This window comes from Nannobrachium achirus, assembly GCF_963921795.1.
Source record: "Nannobrachium achirus genome assembly, chromosome: 1".
NCBI classification, from domain to species: Eukaryota; Metazoa; Chordata; class Actinopteri; order Myctophiformes; family Myctophidae; genus Nannobrachium; species Nannobrachium achirus.
In genome coordinates, this window is record NC_137810.1 from 17,539,967 (window position 1) to 17,556,720 (window position 16,754).

General features: G+C 41.5%; 1 protein-coding gene across 1 annotated transcript; it reads left to right on the top strand.

Annotated features, from left to right (window-relative positions):
• Positions 1 to 689: 689 nt before the first annotated feature.
• On the top strand, positions 690 to 16,095 carry henmt1 (HEN methyltransferase 1; the record flags this gene model as incomplete). Its single annotated transcript, XM_080727418.1, has 8 exons — positions 690 to 812; positions 5,261 to 5,373; positions 10,570 to 10,704; positions 11,248 to 11,430; positions 12,115 to 12,301; positions 13,532 to 13,667; positions 14,820 to 14,987; positions 15,989 to 16,095. Exons 1-8 carry the CDS (start codon positions 723 to 725, stop codon positions 16,093 to 16,095), a joined length of 1,119 nt encoding a protein of 372 aa, XP_080583544.1. The 5' UTR covers positions 690 to 722.
• Positions 16,096 to 16,754: the final 659 nt, after the last annotated feature.

A 16,754-nucleotide genomic window follows, 5' to 3' on the forward strand; every position in this document is an offset into this window, starting at 1 on the left:
GAGGGGTTGCTTTGTTAATTACTAGGGTAACCACCACAGGGAGCAGTTATTTATGCTTAACTGATGAGAGCCATGTGTGCAATGGGAAAAGGCCACACAGCTTTTGACTGTGATCATGTTCCCATGGAGGTCTACTTTCAATGTTTTTTGGTTTGTGTTTTCATGTATCTATGGTTTTAAATGCTGGAAAGAATGTACTGGTATATGTTAAATAAATGGATTGACATATCCAAAATGATACAACAGCTCTGGACATTGAATTCATGCATGCAACTGAGCTTACTAAAGTCAACCCAGGTTCCCCTCGTACAAGTTAAGTCTCTACAAAGCCCCTGGCTTGTGTTATCCTTTAGTATTTCAAGACTCTTGAAATACTACTTTCAAGGTTTGGACTATTGGCATGAATCTAATCCCATACCCTGGACCCTAACCTGACTTTCGCCAGATGGTTTGCAGCATTGCGTATGCCTGCATAACGCTCTGCAATGCATAAGCAATGCTGCCACCATCTGGCGAAAGTCAGGTAACTGGACCCCACTTTGAGAATCAATCAAACAAATGTTTTCATTGGCTCTTTACAACAACCACGTGTCAAATCAGTGAAATGGCATTCACATGCAGGAAGATGCAGCTGCGTTCAAAATACAGTGACCGCTCTACGTTTAAGATGACAAATAAAACCAGGAACATTAATTGTGACTTCTGAACTTGACAGAAACGAAATGGAAGTGAAACCAATATTCAACCCCCCGCTGCACCAACGGAGACACCAGTTTGTGGTGGACTTCATCAAAAGGAACAAAACCAAAAAGGTATCCCACACAGCCTCCCGCAACACACACGTACACACAGGTAGCCTATTTGTAGGCCTACTCTCGTCTCGAGTTCTCAGAAAGCCGAGGGCGAGGTTACGTCTCGAGTATTTCCAATTTTCAATAGTTTTACTTCTACTCCACTACATTTTGGATCCAAATATTGTAGCCTACTTCACTACATGTATTTGAAAACTTTAGTTACTAGTTACTTTGTATATATAAACCAGTAAGACTCCCTAATCGGCCAAATCCACAAATAGGCCAAACGTTTGTTTTACCAATTATCAAGATATACGGGCAGTTGACAGTTTGCCATGGTTACTCATTGAAGTTGAATCTCCATATATGGAGATAACCTACTCATCACACTAAGTCTGACCTCACCAGCCCATATTTGGGCATGAGCAACTTATGTCTCCATATATGGAGATATGATGAGATCACACAGTCCTCAGCCGATGATGTGGCGTGATGTCATACAATACACAAACGAGCCCTACAGTATAAAGGGGCAATTCTTGCCAGGAAAGAAGCATTTCTTCGACTCAGACCTTATCGCCAGGGTTGGCTTATAGCAGCTGTCGGTAGGACCATATATGGATTATGTTAGTGTGGATCTCCTAACAGGGCATCATCTGGGATACAATCCCTTTTATGCCCATATATGGAGATCCCTAACAGAATCCCTTTCATGCCCATATATGGAGATCCCTAACAGAATCCCTTTTATGCCCATATATGGAGATCCCTAACAGCATCCCTTTTATGCCCATATATGGAGATCACTAACAGCTAACAGAATCCCTTTTATGCCCATATATGGAGATCCCTAACAGAATCCCTTTTATGCCCATATATGGAGATCCCTAACAGAATCCCTTTTATGCCCATATATGGAGATCCCTAACAGAATCCCTTTTATGCCCATATATGGAGATCCCTAACAGAATCCCTTTTATGCCCATATATGGAGCTCCCTAACAGAATCCCTTTTATGCCCATATATGGAGATCCCTAACAGAATCCCTTGTATGCCCATATATGGAGATCCCTAACAGAATCCCTTTTATGCCCATATATGGAGATCCCTAACAGAATCCCTTTTATGCTCATATATTATGGAGAAATCTTATCTGACATCAGTGTGATGTCACCTGTTTATGCCCATATATGGAGATCCCTGCTCTGCGTATCTGGTTGCTATGGTAAACAGTTGGTTGCTAGGGTAAAAAACATGGTTGCTATGGTAAACAGTTGGTTGCTAGGGTAAAACCATGGTTGCTAAGGTGGTTGCTAACGTACACTAACAAACCAGCAACAACAGACTGTTGCCACAGCAACGTACACAAAGGTTTGTGTACACATGTGGTGTGATGTCATACTGATGCGGAGATATGAGCAGGGCAAAGGTGTGACGTGTGACGGACGGACGGCCGGTGGAGGTTTTCATAGTAAACTGCTCCCTGACGGTCGCAATTATAACTAAATATAGGCCTACATTAACCACTTAAGCCCTATATAACTAGGATATTTTGGAGATCTGCTATTTTCGAACATGTATGTTTGCCTTTGGTACTTTAAGTACATTTTGATGCCAACACTTTCATACTTTTACTCAAATACATTTTGAATTCTGGCCTTTTACTTGTAACAGAGTAGCCTACTTCTATATTACACAGTACTATTGATTGCGACCGTCAGGGAGCCCTATGAAAACCTCCACCGGCCGTCCGTCCGTCGGTCGGTCACACGTCACACCTTTGTTGATGTTTAAATCGAAGAGTCTTGGTCAAATACTTCTGTTGGTTTTCTTTCTTCTGATCATTTATACAATTCAGCTGTGTTTGCTCGTGTCATCATGATGAGGTCATAAATCAGCCATGCCCAAATATAGATTTTACGGGTTTACATGCTTACTCAGTTATTCGTTATGTGAAAGTCCTATGACGTCTATAATATCTGACATCATCATACATACATTCCCTTTTATGCCCATAAATGGAGATCCCCTCTGTAGAACCAGCCACTGACATCACTGTAATGTCAGGGGAACCAAATCCCTTTTATGCCCATATATGGAGATCCCTGTGATGCCAGGGGAACCAAATCCCTTTTATGCCCATATATGGAGATATGGAGATCCCCGTGTTGCCAGGGTAACCAAATCCCTTTACCTCGCCCTTTGCTTTTCTCCCTTAGGCATCTTACTGGTAGGTAGTTTAATGAGGAATGCAGTATGGTGGTAGGTAGGTAGTTATGGCCTTTGATGTAAGATTTTCACTTTCTAGGATAACTATATTTGCTATTCCCAGATGATGCCCTTTTAGGGTACCCCTCATGCCCATATATGGAGATCCCCAGGCTTTACTAATTAACATAAGTTTTATGCCCATATATGGAGATCATTGTCCCAATGTCATCAGATATATGGGCATAAATGGACACAGGCAAACTAGATGGGCTGTATGGATATCCAGGGTTTCCTGCAGGAAAAAGTCTTGACCAGGGGGGGGATCAGGGGGGGATCTCATGGCGCGAAATTTTTTGATAATTAATTAATGAATTCGAGTAATTAATTCATTTAATTTTTAATATTAATTCTTATTTTTGCCCTATAAAAACACATGAATGTGCCCATGATGACGGAAAACACAACTACATGCTATCATCCACATTTATTCAACATTGAATAACTACGTTTTTCACAGGACAGTGTAACTTGTTTTTTTCCCCCAGGTTAATCAACCAGCACTCGTGCCATATAAATAGAAGTCTACAGCACAGTAAAAAAACAACAACATTGGTGTAAAGTAACTAAGTAGATTTACTTAAGTAGCCTACTGTACTTATACTGTACAAAGGAGATTTTCAGGTATTTGTACTTTACTTGTGTCGTTGTGAGTAAATGAGAAGAGCTCTCTCTCTCTCTCTCTCTCTCTCTCTCTCTCTCTCTCTCTCTCGACGCAATCTACGACTCGCTGTGCAGCTGTGTCACTGTCAAGTTGACCTAGGCTAGGCTCGCCTCTCAGAGAACTTCAAAAGAAGTTAACGACCGTCAATTAAGCAGCTGCATGCGCTGCTCTGCTCTCCTGCCAGTGAGGCACAAGTAACTTCACATGGCTGCCATGTTTGAAAGATAGGGTTGGTATGGGGGTTAAACATGCAATTTCGCGATCATGCCTAGTACATTGTTGGAGGTCCAAAAAGTTTTTTTGAAAAAAAAAATATAAAAAAAAAAAAAAAAAATTTTTTTTTTTAATACCCTTGGGGGGGCGGGGGGGTTTTCTGGCCGGGCGGGGCGCCTGGCCTGTAAAGTGCTGCAGGAAACCCTGATATCCAGATGTGTGATGTAAGTGTTTTATTCCAAATGTGGCACCCCACAGACATATTTCCAGAAACAAAATCCCTTTCATGCCCATATATAGAGATTTCTGATGTCATCAATCCCAGGCCCTGTAAAAAACATGGTTGCTATGGTAAACAGTTGGTTGCTAGGGTAAACAGTTGGTTGCTAGGGTAAGAAAACATGGTTGCTATGGTAAACAATTGGTTGCTAGGGTAAACAGTTGGTTGCTAGGGTAAAAAAAACATGGTTGCTGTGGTAAAAAGTTGGTTGCTAGGGTAAACAGTTGGTTGCTAAGGTAAAAAACATGGTTGCTATGGTAAACAGTTGGTTAGTAGGGTAAACCTTCAATGATTTTGACATCTTGTTACTAATCTGTCGGTAGATAATGCCGGTCTTATATAAGGGTCATTTGTGTACGGTGTGATGTCATACTGATGTCAGCAGTGTGACAGGAGATAAGCGACCAACGGTCGCTTATCTCCCGATTAGGGAGTCTTACTGGTACTTTTACTTAAGTCATAATTATGAGTACCATCACAAACAACCTACTCAGAGTCAGAGGTGAATCTACAAAGCCCTCTGGTAAGCCTAATATGAGGAAACACTGAGGATTTGTCTTTACTTGAATAACTTGATGGGGGTGCAGTTCAGGTATAGGGCTGTCACTATCATGAAATTATAAAGTATTTGACATATAGGCCTATTTGTCATAGGTCTACAGATTATTGTGGGTCTATTTCATTGTGGTTTTGGCATTGAACATTGGAACATATGAACATACGATTTAGACCCTAGTCTACATTTCTGTTTGCCTTTTTAGTGTTGGTAAACAAAACTTGACAAATAGCAACTTAAATTTGTAATGATGAACTGACTGACATATTTAATACTTTTAGATTACTTTCAAAATGTTTTTAAAAAAGAGTACTGGAAACGGGTGTGATCTTGTAGATCTGCTATTTCTGCTCCTTTTTGGCAAACCTCCAAACATATGGAAATTAATTATGCAAGTAACCAATTGTCTCGATTATGTAATCATTGTGACACAGGAAGACATCATCATCATCATAATGATGTTCTGTGTTTGTGCTCTCAATAGGTGGTGGATTTGGGCTGCTGCGACTGCACACTCCTTCACAGGCTAAAATTCCTCCATGAAATTGAGCTTCTCAGTGGAATAGACATCAATGGTGAAGTCATAAAGAAAAAAATGTAAGGTTGTAAATTAATTCCAGACATGATTAATTCATATCAGTGATTCTGCGACTGAGGATATTTTAAGTGGATCCTCAAATAATCTGCAAACTACCATTTCAGCGATAACATTCATATTTACAACAATAAATACCTTGAAAGTGTACTACACTAGTTCCATTGATCCAAGCTGTAACACAATCGAATGACTGATCATAACACAGCCTCTGAAAATGCACGTGGCTGCCGTGCCACAGGACCAGTGTTACCAGATGGGAAATGTTGAATTATCGTACCGGAGGCTCAGAATTATCGTATTTGACATGAAACTATCGTACACGGCCAAAAAAGAGAAATCACTCGCGTAAAAACGTAATTTCACCAAAAAATGCGTCTTTAGTAGTGTTGCCCGATCCCGATCACGTGATCGGATCGGCCGCCGATATGGCCGTTTTTATAAGATCGGAGATCGGGGAAAAAAAATAAGAAAAAAAAAAAGTTTTTTTTTTTTTTTTTTTTTTCAAAAAAATATTTTCTGGGAGTACTGAAAGTTACAGGTAAGGTGAATGCGATATGAAATGTAAGCTTACCATAATCACAGTAATCCTTAATCATTTTCAATCATATTCAAGGGCTTTTGGAGAAATGAGACAGACAGAGCACTGCAGAGGGAAGGTGATTGTGTCAGACTCTGTGTACAGCTGGCAGCTGATGCCAATAAGTAGTAATTGGCCCCTTGCTAATGGATCAAAGGAAGGCAATTATGTCTCTCTGCACTGTCAACTAGCTCAGTGGTTCTCAACCTGTGGGTCGGGACCCCCAGGGGGGTCCTCAAATTATTTTGGGGGGGTCCCCAGATGATTAACTTAATGTGCAACATTGTTTTCTCTCTCAACAGTAAACAAATCAACATAAAGTTTAAGTGTATAGAGGGTATCTGCACATTTCGAAAGTGAAAAATTAAGGACTTTTTAATACCTCTAAAATGACAAATTAAACATTGGCCAAATTGTCAAATATTAAAGCCAGAAATTGTGAAAATAGCTGATCTACATGCTCACAACTCCTCGCGGTGCGAGGCGTTGTGAGCATGTAGATCTGCTATTTTAACAATAGAACCGTGTTATACAAAATATACTTCCTCAACTCTTCAGGGTCGGGGGTCCCCAGTTAAAATATGATTATTTTGGGGGTCACGGCCTGAAAAGGTTGAGAACCAAGTGATAGAATGAATAGAATTTTTTTTTCTTCTTAATGCCTTGCCAAAAGATCGGATCGGGAAAGATCGGGATCGAATCGGAAGCAATAATATTTGATCGGTATCGGATCGGGAGCAAAAAAAACCCTGATCGGGGCATCCCTAGTCTTTAGTGTAAGAAACAACCTCGTTTTAGACTCCTGCGTGACAAAAACGCATCAGATATGCTGCGTGGAGGCAGGCAACTTCTTGGAGCTTACACAAATAAAAGCCTGAAACTGGTCTGGAAAGATGCAACCAGTGTTTTTAATGCCTCCAAGTACAGATCTAGGGTCAGATTGACTGATTTCCTGGCTTATTTTGAGAAGCCAAACCAGATCCCAGATCAGCAGCCAGGGAAAATAGGGAATTCACGCTCTTTTTGATGATATGCCGAAATTATCGTACATTTGGGCATTTTTTGAATTATTGATCGTACATCGTACAGAGGGTCAAATTATCGTACAAATACGATAATTATCGTACGTCTGGCAACACTGCACAGGACTCCCTCTTTCATTGGTGTGTAGCCCAGATTGCGCCTAAACCCTAACATTTAACTTCACAAAAACTATGCCTAAACCTAACCTTAATGCTAATAGTGTGGTACGATGCGTCCAAAAAACAGCTCCCGTAGGACTTTTGTGCTAAAATTGATTGCAGATCCTGGTTCTATAGAGTCCAAACTATGAGAAAATGATGGGTGTCAACTTTTCCGGACCCCCACCCCCTTTCTGGGGGTCATCTAGTTTGGGACCTCCCAGAACAGTACGCCAGCCAGTTAATGTCCAATTTTCTTAATATTAGGGTTGTTTTGTAGGTTTTAAAACATGCTGAGTTCATTTATTGCACTTTTGAAGCAGCCAGAATAAGCTTTCTGACTTTTGGTTGGGGTCTTCCCTCACCTGGGACCCCCCAGATGGACCCCTGAGCCTATCTCAGTACTCGCTCTGCTCCTGCTCCAGAACAATGTCATATTAGATCATAATTGAAGCATAAAGGTTTTTTTCTGAAAACAAAAATAAGCAGTAACAAATACCAGGGGTCTTCCACAGGGGGTTCGGGACCCATGGGGGTCCTCAGAGTTACTACCTAGTGTGATACGAAGTGTACTTCTAAGGATTTCTTTATGTATTTTTTACTGCTTTGGCTTTTATAGGGACCAAACTGTCAGAAAATGATGGGTGTCAGATTTTCCTGACCCCTGCCCCCTTTCTGGGGGGTCATCTATTTTAGGACATCGCAGAACAGATGCCAGACAGTTAAAGTCCAATTTTCATAATATTTGAGTTGTTTTGAAGGTCTTAAAACATTCTAAGTTCATATATTGCACTTTTGAAGCAGCCAGAATAACCTTTATGACTTTTGGTGGGGGTCTTTCCTCACATGGGACCCCCAAAATGACCCCTGTGCCTATCTCAGTACAGTCCTTGCTCTGCTCCTGCTCCAGAACAGTGTCAAATTAGATCATAATTGAAGCATAAAAGCTTTTGTACCCCTACCTGGGCAATGTACCTGACCAGAAATTAGTAGCTAATACCAGGGGTCTTCCACAGGGTCCGGGACCCCCAGGTGTCCTCAGAGTTACTACAAGGGGCCAGCCAAACGGCTGTTTCCATTTCTATTTTTGAATAATATTAGAAACTGTTAGTTTTATGTATCCTGGGTGTATGTAGTGTACTTGATGGTTTATTAGTATTCTCAGTATTATTTACTAGTAAGATGCCTCAGAGCGCCAATTCTTTGCCATCTGGCCAGTGATGTATATCGAACCTGTTACCCATATATGGAGACCCCTGGTACCCATATATGGAGATCCATGTGCTGTATATGGAGGTATGCTGTGAGAGCCCAAACATGCTTACTCAGTTATTTGTTATGTCTTGGCCATATATGGATTCTGTTAGTGTGGTATGTGGCCGATGTGGCCTCCATAATATGGGCATTCCCATATGAAGTCCTGTTAGATATGGGCTTAATATTGAAGACATCAGGGAACTCCATATACAGTATGGTCATAAAAGGGATTCTGCCATCACAGTGAAGCCAGAGTGTGATGTCAGAGCGGGGCACGCAGAACAACATGTCCATTTACTACACACACACACACACACACACACACACACACACATACACACACACACACACACACACACACACACACACACACACACACACACACACACACACACACACACACACACACACACACACAACACATGTCCATTTACTACACACACACAACATGTCCATTTACTACACACACACACACACACACACACACACACACACACACACACACACACACACACACACACCTTCATACATCTTTGATGTATGACCTCAGCATCAAAGGCTGGATTGGGGTATGTCCCTGTGACAAACTATTATCATGTCCACTGTCCAAGGGTACTTGTACATCAAGCTGCCTCACAGAAACAGGACATAGACTCCGGCTGGGCAAGGCTTACTTATTTCCATCAACATTGGAGTCATTGGAACACTTTGGTCCAACAACCCCGCATCTGTGATAATGCAGGGTAATGGGATGGGATTTCAGTCAAAGAACTTGGAGTTGCACTGCTACCACATACTGTATCCTCCATGCCAACTATCACAATGCAGTATAAATGATACCTGACAAATTGCCCTGAGCTTCCACCAGTTGAAGAAAATGGATGGAATTCAGAGAGTGGAGGGTATTTTCCAGTCAGATGTCTTGGCTGACTGGGAGGTTGGGGTGACCAGAGATTTGGCTGGCCCCTAGTAACTCTGAGGACACCTTGGGGTCCCAGACCCCCTGTGGAAGACCCCTGGTATTAGCTACTCATTTTTGTTGTCAGAGCCCAGCTACAAAAAAAGCTTTTATGCTTCAATTATGATCTAATTTGACACTGTTCTGGAGCAGGAGCAGAGCAAGGACTGTAATGAGTACTGAGATAGGTTCAGGGTTCATTCCAGGGGTCCTAGGTGAGGAAAGACCCCCACCAAAAGTCAGAAAGGTTATTCTGGCTGCTTCAAAAGTGGACTTTTATCTGGACTTTTAAAACCTTCAAAACAACTCTAATATTATGAAAATTGGACATTAACTGGCTGGCATACTGTTCTGCAAGTTCCTAAAATAGATGACCCCCCAGAAAAGGGGCAGGGGTCAGGAAAATCTGACACCCATCATTTTCTGACAGTTTGGTCCCTATAAAAGCCAAAGCAGTAAAAAAAGAAATTAAGTTCAGCTAAAGAAATCTTTAGAAGTACACTATGTAGTAACTCTGAGGACCCACCTAGGGTCCCGAAGCCCCTGTGGAAGACCCCTGGTATTTGCTACTACTCATTTTTGTTTTCAGAGCCCAGCTACAAAAACATGTATTCAATTATGATCTAATATGACATTTTTCTGGAGCAGGAGCAGAGCGATTACTGAGATAGGCACAGGGGACCGTCTGGGGGGTCCCAGGTGAGGAAAGACCCCAACCAAAAGTCAGAAAGCTTATTCTGGCTGCTTCAAAAGTGTAATAAATGAACTCAGAATGTTTTAAAACCTACAAAACAACCCTAATATTAAGAAAATTGGACATTAACTGGCTGGCATACTGTTCTGGGAGGTCCCAAACTAGATGACCCCCAGAAAGGGGGTGGGGGTACGAAAAAGTTGACACCCATTATTTTCTCATTGTTTGGACTCTATAGAACCAGGATCTGCAAAAAAATCTATTTTAGCACAAAAATCCTACGGAATTACACATCGTACCACACTATAACCTTATCCTCACAGTTACTATGCCTAAACCTAACCTCAAAACACTGTCCACCTGCAGAAATGATTTACAACATACATCGTACATAATTTTGGGACAGGTTCATCATCTGAAATCAACTATTGATCTGATCATATATCTTTTCTATCCTATCTGCAAGTAGAGAATATCCTATCTGCAAGTAGAGAATATACAGTAGGTGTATTGTTTCTGTTTGTTTAGGCGCAGGATGGCACCTCTCCCAGCGGATTATCTCCAGCCAGGCGACCGTCCTTTGAGCATTGAGCTGTACCAAGGCTCGGTCACACAGAGAGATAGCCGCCTCAGAGGATTTGATCTTGTGACCAGCATAGAGCTGTAAGTGGTCATTTGGCCATTCATACAACGTTATAATAATAATTAATTTCCGAGCTTTTCCGAGTGCTCAAACGCTTTACAATGGTTCATTCATCCATACATTGGGAGGTGAAGCGGCGAACAGTTGACACCAGCGTCCTCACTTCCCACATTCACACACCATTGAATGGTGGCAAGCTGACACCGACCGACTCATTGGAGGCAATGTGGGGGTTCAGTCAGTGTCTTGCCCAAGGACACTTTGACATGTGGACAGGAGGAGCCGGGACTCAAACCGCCGACCCACGGATCATTGGATGACCTGCTCTACCTCCTGAGTCCCTCAGGGCTCTAGTCTATTAGTGACCTTTCTGTTCTCACTCTACATCAAATATCTGATGAAATTAGCTGATCCAATAGCTCACAATGGGTTGCATTGTTACTTAATTTGCAAAGTAATATTGTGTTTGAGCATGGTTCTTTTCTGTGTGACACCAGTTCTCAAATTATATTATTAATACAACGAATACCAAGTCATGACTAAGTCTCTCTTTATCTTTCCAGCATAGAGCATCTCCAGCTGACTGATGTGGAGCTCTTCTCTGAGGTGGTGTTTGGCTTCATGGCACCAGTGTGGGTGATTGTCACCACCCCAAACTCCGAGTTCAATCCCCTTCTTCCCGGACTGGTAGGCTTCAGGCACTACGACCACAAGTTTGAGTGGACCAGAGCAGAGTTCCAGACCTGGTTTGTTATTTTTCTATTAAAAGGTTTATCATTTCAGATATCGTTGGCAGAATGACGAGAACTATGACAGAGCATGTGTGGTACACCACAGTGCATGTGTTGGACTCAAAATATTATATAACAATATTACACATTTGTGGAACATTTACCACTAGTGGGAGCATTTCGGGCAAAAATTGTGCACTTTACAATAAAAGCATGACATTTGGCGCACAGAACATGCCATATGGAACATTTTTGGCTATAGGGCCATCGCTGGTTGTCTTGGGAAACTTTGTGGGAGCCAATCAAAGTTGGGTCTCATTGACTTTACTATACAGTAAAATGCAAAAAATAAATATGCTTTAAGTATTGCCACTTAAAGCATATTTATCTTTTGTATTATTTTACTGTATAGTATAGTAAAGTCATAGTAAAGTCAATGAGACCCCAACTTTGATTGGCTCCCACAAATTTTACCAAGACAAATCTGCGATGGCCCTATACTATAGCCAAAAATGTTCCATATGACATGTTCTGTGTGCCAAATGTCATGCTTTTATCGTAAAGTGCACGATTCCATCAAAAGACTGCCTGAAACGCTCGCACTACACCCTTTGGAGACCCATGTAACTTGAGAGCCATGACGCTTGAATTCCCCTTACAATGCAAAGGGATTTTGAATGGAATTCTATCTTTCCTCAGGGCTCTGAAGGCGTGTGAGGAGTATGGTTATGAGGTGTACTTTACAGGAGTGGGACAGCCACCACCAGGACAGCAGGCCAGTTTCGGCTTCTGCTCCCAGATCGGGGTGTTTCAGAGGCTCTGCACCACAGAGAATGCCTGTGTCATGCCGAGCAGTGATGCAGATGAAGTGTTTTCATATACTCTGGTGAGTCAATTAAAATGTATCTTATCTGTCTCCTTGCAGTTAACAGGTTTTTTTTGGAGCTTGAGCCTTGTACCATTCATAGATGGACATGTCAAGTCATACGCAGAGAAAACAAACTTTATTATGAAGTCACACTTAACTGGACATAAGAGGAAGCATGAAAGCTAGACTTGGCTCCATTTAGCAAATAAATTACACTACACTATATATTGACCCTGGATCCTGTTGTTCCTCAAATAGAAATGTATAATGCTGCATAATGTCTTAACAGATTTGGGGATGGGATGAACTTTAATCAAAGACATTTTTGGTAACACATACTCTTATATGAAGGACACCATACCACAACATGTGGAAACCTCTATGGTTGTAACGGGTCAATGGATCAGTTTCACATGGAAGAAACCGTTAACAGGTTTCTAAGGAACGCCCAGTTGTGCAATACCCGTTGTATCCGTCTCTGTCTGTATCCCTTCCATGCCCATACATTATATGGAGCTCTCTTATCTCTGACTGTCTGGCTCTCTTTTATGCCCAATTGCCCATATATGGTGTTCCGTGTCCAGGCCAGTCTGTGATAGGGCATTCACGAATAGTGATTTTTAGTATTCGAATTATTCGACCTCAAAGTATTCGAATAGTTGAATATTCGACAGGACTGGCCAAACTGTCAAATATTAAGTAAGCAAGAGGCGAACATTGTGAAAATAGCCGATCTACATGCTCACAACGCCTCGCGTTGCGAGGCGTTGTGAGCATGTAGATCGGCTATTTTCACAATATTTATCTGCGGAACTGAGTCACTTTAAATGTAATACCTGCAATTCCAAGTGCTTGTCAGGGTGGGGGTCCCCAGTTTAAATATGTTTATTTTGGGGGTCACGGCCTAAAAAGGTTTGAGAACCGCTGGTATAGAGCATTATTCATTCTTATGACTTCCTATCTAGCCAATCCTTATAAACTATATATTTGAGAGAAAGAGAAAACAATAAAAAAATAAAAATAAGCGAATATTCGACTTCGGTGAACAACGTCGAATAGTGACTTTGATATTTGAATATTCGAATATTTGGTGAATGCCCTAGTCTGTGACGTCAGTACTATGACGTCAGAGTACAGACAGACATCAGACAGACAGACATTCTGTAAATGATAGATAGAAGATAGATAGATAGATATGTTCTGAGGTCTAATCTTCTGGAATTGTTTCCATCCCATGTCTGTCATTAGTTGTACAGTGTTGCCTATCCTAGTCTCCGTGACAACAACATCTTACAGGGTGTCGTGGTGAATGAGGTGATTTACTGGACTGAGCGACTGAGGATGGAGAGAATGGAGGAGGGGGATGAAGCTTCTCAAGTTCAAGGTAACTTTATTTATCTACCAGGGTGACAATTTGTTGCAGCCAGCAGTAATACAGTCACCAACAGTCAACACAAACAATATACACAAGACAAATAGAATGACAGTGCTATTTAAAAGGCAAGTGGCAGCGGCGGGGACACAATCTATCTATTGGTCGTGCATCTTGGCAGATTATCATCATCAGTGACCAGATGGAAGCAATCTGTACTCTCCGAACAATCTGTAGCTCTCACTTTGTACACTTGCAAGAGGTCATTTAGATGTGTCGACTGCAATCTTATTGCACATTCTAGCAACTTTGTCTAACCAGTTCTGTTTTATTAACATATTATATTAACAATCTTATTAGTTTAACCAACACACAGACGTAAAGTGTGTTCAATAGCACGTATCTATGAAAAAAAGAGAGGGCCAATCGGGTGGAGTTAGCTGGTTTGGAAGAAAGTGTGGCGTTAGGTTTTGTCCCTAGCACTTTTTACTACTTTCCATTGGTTCAATATTATTTTAACCAACAAACAAAAAAAAAAAAGAAAAACCTCATAAATGGAGTTAAGAGGTTTTGGCCAGACAGTGACGATATGCACTTTGCATGCAGCAGCAGACAAGTTGTCATGGGTCTGGCATTTCAACCACCTAGTTTTCATAGTTTTCTAAGAAATGTTAGTTTACATTACTGTGACATTGCTGGCAGTGGCCACTAGGTTGCCCAGAGGCTAGAGCCAATGAGATGGAATGAGTTGTGCCATCTCTATTCAACACATCAGCCCATAAAGTAGTGTCTGACTCCTCTTTGATGCGTCTCTTCTACTGTATCTCTACTGTACCGTTTCTCAGTGGCTCTGGGACTGGATATATTGCTGCTGCCTGCTGTTTATTTTAATCAATCTCTGACGTGTTTTGACCTACAGGTACATTAATTTGTCTCTGGCATTTTGTAATTTCTGGTTTGTAGCTTAATATAATCTATATACATTAATTCAAGGAATATTTTGTCTGTTTCCTGGGCGTTTTCTCGGGCGCTGTCCAACTGAAGGGCTGCAAACTCTGTGTGTCCTCCATATGACCCGGAGGTTGCACTGTGCAGTGCCACCACAAATGTCTGTGTGTTTTTCCGGACTGTTTCTACCCCATTTAATCCGTTGTCTTTGCTTAGCTGGTGGGTATGATGTGAGTGTTCCTCTGGCCCAGTTATGGTCCTGCTGTCCCAAGGTCCAAGACCTGTGTGGAACCCTGAGCCACTTCAGACAGCTCCTGCTGGACCACCCCCTAGTCACACTGACACAGGATGCCTCTGCTGTGCTCATCCATGACCAGCATCAAGGTAACTAGACAGTGATTCTCAACGTGTGAGCTGGGGCCCCCTAGTGGGCCTTTGGCAAAACACAAGATTTTAATGATAATTTATAGCATCTAAAAATGTTATACAATTAGTTTTCATTGTGATACCGATGTTAGTTCCATTGATCCAAGCTGCAACACAAATAAACAAGCTCTGAAAATGAGCTTTGAGATTTTCAATTGGGTTAAGAATCATTGGATATGAGTGGGAATACAGTATGTCCATGCATTATCCCTGTTACTAGTCATTAAAAAAAATATTTACATTGTTAAGTATTGGAATTTCCTACAATAACCTTACAAGGATATTTTGACCCATAGCCAAAATAAACAGATGTTTCAATCCAAAGTCCTGGAATCCTAGTGCAAAAGTAAGTAGCCTTTGAAACCAATGGTTGCCAAGCCATAGAGCAGGAGCAAATCTTCTGCTTCTGTAGCATGAGGCAGCTTGATGTACAAGTGCACCCCCTGGACATGACGCTAGTATGTCGCAGGGATTTACCCCCAATCCAACCCTTGATGCTGATTGCCAAGCAGGGAGACATTAGGTCCCAAGCAGGGAAACATTGGGTCCTATTTTTTTAAGATATTCTTTGGGGGGGCTTTTATGCCTTTATTTGAGATAGGACAGTAGACTGACAGGAAATGGGGAGAGAGATGGGGAGTGACATGTGTCAAAGGTCGTCCGGACAGGGCAGTATGCGCCTGGACCAGTAGGCCACACCAATCATATTTCCCCAGAATAGAGGATGATGCTAGGGTTCATGTGGTATTTAATCCTCCAACACGGCTAATATTAGTGGTATATGTTAATATTGTGTGAATAGTTCCATGGAAACTAATATAAAATGACATTAAAGCTTACATTTTCAATGAACATTGAGGTGAAAAATTCTGTGAACTGTGTTTTACTACTCAATGCAAATATTAATTTCACACACTTGTTTATTTGAATTTGTTTATCGCTGTGGTTTATATTCCTAGATCAGGAGGATGGTGAATATGAAGATTTGGAGGATACTGGATGTACAGAGACTCTACAGTACTCCCTCAGTGCCATCCAAGAGGATGACTGGGAGTCAGAGCTTTGAATTGCTGGAAGATAACCATTGAACCCTATACTGTAGTTGACAGTGGTGCCCTGGGGCTCTGTTCAAGGTCTGCTCTTTTCCCACCTATACCAGTCTCGTCACCTAAAATAGCCGATAAGTTGTGAGCTTGTAGAGCTGCTGTTTGACAAATGTTCGCCCCAGAATAGGGACGCTACAGTGGCTATAGAAGAGACTCATTCAAGGGGAAAGGTGTGCAGCTGTATTTACCCTCTGCTCTTTATCTCTTATTTTGAACAATGTGCAAGTTTGCAGCATCTTGCTCATGTAAAACCATTACTCTTCCTCTCTTCCCACTCGATTTGGCTGGCCATATGCTTGTTGTTGCTGTCTGGCTGAGACGTCACAGTATTGTCATTTGCTTCGTTCTCATGCCTCATCATTGTATAGCACACTAGACAATATTCTGAGGAGATTCAGCTCGATTAAAGCCAAACAAGTAAAATTTAGCCTGAAAGCCCAATTTATTTTGTCTGTTCTAATAATAATAATAAAACAATGTAAAGGTTGTCACATTATGGTTTCATGTATAAAGGTTTGCAGTAAACCTGATACTTGAAATACAAGTGCATATTTAATAATGCATAAATGGAGAAAAGTTAGTTCAGCTGGCAGAGAAATACCATATAGGAAGATTTGTT